This window comes from Babylonia areolata, chromosome 24 (assembly GCF_041734735.1).
Source record: "Babylonia areolata isolate BAREFJ2019XMU chromosome 24, ASM4173473v1, whole genome shotgun sequence".
In the NCBI taxonomy this organism is placed as follows: domain Eukaryota; kingdom Metazoa; phylum Mollusca; class Gastropoda; order Neogastropoda; family Buccinidae; genus Babylonia; species Babylonia areolata.
The window spans coordinates 38,427,217-38,432,399 of record NC_134899.1 but is presented as its reverse complement, the minus strand read 5'-3'; the positions used below and the strand labels follow the sequence as shown (position 1 = coordinate 38,432,399).

General features: G+C 40.0%; 1 protein-coding gene across 1 annotated transcript in view; it reads left to right on the top strand.

The window, feature by feature from the left end:
* Positions 1-4,906, top strand: part of LOC143299062 (lactose-binding lectin l-2-like) — a 6,965-nt gene extending 2,059 nt beyond the window's left edge. Inside the window, exons 4-5 of the mRNA XM_076612161.1 lie at positions 1,260-1,476; positions 3,646-4,906. Of these exons, the coding sequence (XP_076468276.1) occupies positions 1,260-1,476; positions 3,646-3,685 (257 nt within the window). The 3' untranslated portion in view covers positions 3,686-4,906. The remainder of the gene's footprint in view (positions 1-1,259; positions 1,477-3,645) is intronic.
* The last annotated feature ends 277 nt before the right edge of the window (positions 4,907-5,183 follow it).

Below are 5,183 nucleotides of genomic sequence, written 5' to 3'. Positions count from 1 at the left end.
TCATTCAAGACACCCACTGGACATCCGAGGGGTCTGTGTAGAGGAGAATAGAGGACTGGCCGTACTGAGTGAGTTAAAAGGAATAATTATTGTTCTGCCATTCGACCACAACAATGCCCATTATAACACAGTTGACAGACACCACAAAATACAGGAAACAACACCCAAATAAAACAAAACCAAAAACAAACAAACAAAATCATACTGAGGAGTTGTTATGGAATTATTTGATCGAAGAAATAAGAAAAGGTTCACACGTGAGTGTTGGCGGGTCAAAGGTTTCCCTAACTGTGTATTTTTAAAAGCACACGAACAAACTGTTTGTTTGATATTGAAACAAACAGAAACGATCTACGATTTTGATTTGTCCACCTATGTACAAAATATATTTTGATTTAAAGACGTTAATTTCACACCTCTTCACAAAAGAATATTACACCGTTTTCTGTCGGTATCTAGGCTGTTTATAAACCTACCGAATTCAGTAAAAAAAAAAATCGTGCGACTAGAAATTTGTTCCGGGTACCTTGACATTGTCCAGAGATAATTGTGAATCTGATACACTGGTAGGTATATTAGGGCGCTACCAGAAATTAGTTCCCACTGATTCCTATCTTGTACTGGTTAAGAAATAGCTTCTTTACTGGTGTTTCCGTGAACTTCCAGTTGTTGTTGTTGTTTTTTTGGGTGTTTTTTTTGTTTTTGTTTTTTTTTACCAATACTTCTTTGAAGGCAACAACTGTCAACCTGGTAATTCGTTCTTCGTGTCCACTCAGTTTCAGTTTCAGTTTCAGTAGCTCAAGGAGGCGTCACAGCGTTCGGACAAATCCATATACGCTACACCACATCTGCCAAGCAGATGCCTGACCAGCGGCGTAGCCCAACGCGCTTAGTCAGGCCTTGAGAAAAAAAAAGGTTGATAAATAATAGATAAGCGTACATAAATAAGTAAATAAATACATAAATAGATAAATAAATAAATAATAATTATAATATGAAAAAAGTAGTAATAATAATGATAAATAAATGAATAAGTAAATAAATAAGACAACAATGATGATAAATAAGCAAATAAATGTAAAACATGAAGACACACATTCACACATACACCCACACATGCATAACAGATATGCGCCAAACATGCAGTTTCACAGATATGAAAGCACAGTCAAATACACATAAACGTACATGAGCCCCAACACACACACACACACACACACACATGTGTCCACTCACTCTCGCTTATTCACCACGTGCAGGCTTCACCTACAGTTACACGTGGATCGGACTGCAGGACTTTGCCGAGGAAAGCGTGTTCGTGTGGAGCCACAGCAAGGAGAGGGCCTACCCCACCTTCTGGGCGCCCTCTGAACCCCAGGACAAGGGAGGGGAAGAGGACTGTGTGGCCCTGTATAACGGTGGCTGGATCGACAACAACTGCGAGGACGGTCGAGCACACTTTATCTGCGAGGCGGAGTGCGTTTGGCAGTTTTATTTGTTCTTATTTTATTTTATTTTATTTTATTGTAAATGGTTAGCTTTGTCTTCTTCTTCTTCTTCTTCTTTCTTTCTTTCTTTCTTTTTCACCCCTTCCTCTTTTTCTGCTCCCATCTTATATTGATTTATTGCTCCTTCTGTGTGTGTGTGGAGGAGGGGGCGTGGGAGGGTAGGGTGCAAGGTAATGTGTGTGTGTGTGTGCGTGTGTGTGTGTGTGCGTGTGTGTGTGTGTGTGTGTGTGTGTGTGTGTGTGTGTGTGTGTGTGTTGGTGCTCATGTACGTTTTTGTGTATTTGATTGTGCTTTTATATCTGTGAAACCGCATGTTTGTTGCACATCTGTTATGCATGTGTGTGTGAGTATGTGTGAACGTGTGTCTGCAATTTTTACATTTATTTGCTTATTTATCATCATTGTCTTATTATTATTAGTAGTAGTATTTTTATGTATTTATCTTCTTTAAAAAAAAAAATTATTTATTTATTTATTTATTTTATCTTATTTTATTTTTATTTTTTTCTCTAGGCCTGACTAAGCGCGTTGGGTAATGCTGCTGGTCAGGCATCTGCTTGGCACATGTGGTGTAGCGTATAATGGATTTGTCCGAACGCAGTGACACCTCCTTGAGCTGCTGATACTGATACTGATACTGACACTGGCACTGTTCCTTCTTCAAATTTCTTTTCCAGTATCGTCTGCACTCATTCTTCTTCTTTTTTTCCCCCTCTGTTTCTTCCTCCTCTTCATTCTCCTCTTGTTTTTTTGTTCTCTTCTTGTTCTTCTTGTTCTTGCTCTTCTTCCTTTTTCTCCCTTGCCTCTTCATCGTCTTCCTCCAGCTCTCTCTCTCTGAAATGTCAATATAACTGTTGTTATGACCACCCTGACTCTGCTGCTGATCTTGACCAGAATACCACCTGCCTTGGCAAAGTGGTTAGCACTGACAACTGGAGGGATGCGGGTTTGTAACCCAGCAGAGGTGTTTGTTTGGTTGTTTTTTTCTTCGGTCCTACCCACGTGGAGTGTGCTGTGGGCTCAATCGGGAAGACCGGCGTCACGCATGCGTCTCTTCGAGTTTTGCTGTAGTTTCCTTATCTTCTTCTTCTTCTTCTTCTTCTTGTTCTTCTTCTTCTTCTTCGTTCGTGGGCTGCAATTCCCACATCCACTCGTATGTACACGAATAGACTCTTACGTGTACGACCGTTTTTACCCCGCCATGAAGACAGCCATACTCCGCTTTCGGGGGTATTACCTTATCAAGAATACAGGTCCGTGTCTCTCAGTCTGATTTACGCTGGGATATATCATGAGACTACAGTCTTATCAAGTAGTCCCAAACATTTGGGGAACCTTATAGGAGCATATTCATTGTTCTGCTCATTATTATTCACTATCATCGACAGATTTGAAAACAAAATGCGGGGCAAATTGTGGGGCAGCAAAAAAAGTTGGCCAAAAATGTTTAAAAGTTTGGAGATTGATGCAAGTGGTACCACCTAGCCCACAGAGCATGTAAGGATACATTTACACTGATGATGGTGGTGGTGATGATGATGATGGCGGTAGTACTGGTGATGATGGTGATGGTGATGATAATGATGATGATGATGGTGGTGGTAGTACTGGTGATTATAATGATGATGATGATGGTGGTGGTAGTACTGGTGATGATGGTGAATGTGATGATAATGATGATGATGATGGTGGTGGCGGTAGTACTGGTGATGATGGTGATGGTGATGATGGTGATGGCGATGATGATGGTAATGATGATGATGGTGATGATGATGATGATGATGATGGTGATGGTGATAATGGTGATGGCGATGACGATGGTAATGATAATGATGGTGATGATGATGGTGATGGTGATGGTAATGATGGTGATGGCGATGATGAGGGTAATGATGGTGATGGTGATGATGACGACGATGATAAATACGATGATCATAATGATGGCGGTTGTTGGAGACAAGGAGAGTGATAACGTCATGAAGACATTGAGGATGGTGATGGTGATGTGCCCGCACTTGTGTGTGTGTGTGTGTGTGTGTGTGTGTGTGTGTGTGTGTGTGTGTGTGTGTGTGTGTGTGTGTGTGCGTATGTGTGTGTGTGTGTGTGTGTGTGCGTGTATGTGTATGTGTGGTTTCAGAGCTGCCGAGGAGGAGGGCCCGGGAGAACCCATTGGCTGAAGGAGATGATACTCTGCCTTTGTCTCTGCTGCCTTTCCCGAACAGGGAACCAACTGATCCTGTTTTGTGATTGTTCCTCCTGTGCAACTGATCTTTACTTGTTTGATTGTTTGTTAATCAACAATGGAGGGTTATCAAATTCTTACCATCTGAATTTTTTTTTTTCAAATTTTCACCATCGAGTAAATTGGTTGCTGGTTGTTATACACTACAGCTTTAACCAACACTGTGCCTATCAGTAAATCGTTTGAAGAATACTCAATGTGCTTTCTTGAATGTCATCGTTTAATATCGGGTTTTTTGTTGTTGTTTTTTTTGTTTGTTTTTGTTTTTTAAATAACTAGTATGTCAGCGTGCTTTGATTTTGTGTGATTGGGTGGTTGGGTGCTGTTGTTGTTGTTGTTGTTGTTGTTGACGACGATGATGTTGATATTGTTTTTGTTGCCTTAAAAGAAAATTGATAGCATGTACGTTTTTTCATAACATATCGAATTGCACAATAAATATTACACATCATTCACCAGTCCATAAAGAAACTCCCAAAGAGAAGACTGCAGCTGTCAAAGTCATCTATATAGATACAGTACCTGTAAGTTTCACATTATGTACGTTGAATTTCGGAACTGTATAACCTGTTATAGACTATGTCATAAGTTCTAGTAATTTGGCTTTAGTTTATTTATTTTCTTTTAAAATGCTATTCAGCTTCCAGTATGCCTATTCTACTCACTTCGCAAAAGACTTTAGAACTTCTAATGTAAGTTATACACCAACACATTTATATTCACGATTCTATCTGCTAGTGCTAGAATATTCACGTAAAAAGAACAATGCGTAAATCTGCAAGTGACTGAAATTATTACTGTATGTTTAATTCGTAATCATACGTGGTAAAACGCCCCCCCTCCCCCAACCATTTGAAAGTAAAAGGAACCTTGTTAAAATTCCTTTTGTGTGCAAATTTGTTGTTGCTGCTTTGATTATTTTTAAAATTCAGATTCTGCTGTAGTCAGGAGATCATTTGTCGAGGTTGCTGCTGCTGTTGCTGCTGCCGATGATGATGATGATGATAATGACGATAATGACGATGATGATGACGATGATGATGATGGTGATAATGACGATGATTGCTTGATGGCGTTTTGGCACAGACGGAGAAAGGTCAACTTTGAACAGTTGGCATTATCTGCAAAGATTTAAGAATAAACAACAGCAACAGGAGTTATCTTGATGATCTTTTTTTTTTCTTTTTCTTTTGTCTATATGTGATTCTTCTGAACCTGGTGAAATCAACGAAAGACAGCATCGCAACATACTTGCGTTTAAACTTTAATGTCAACTTGTCACTCTATCTCTAAAACACATGCTCTCTCTCTCTTTGTCTCTCTCTCTCCCTCCCCCTCTCTCTCTCCCCCCCCCCCCCCTCTCTCTCTCTCTCTCTCTCTCTCTCTCTCTCTCTCTCTCTCTCTCTCTCTCCAGAAAAGTATATATTTAAACA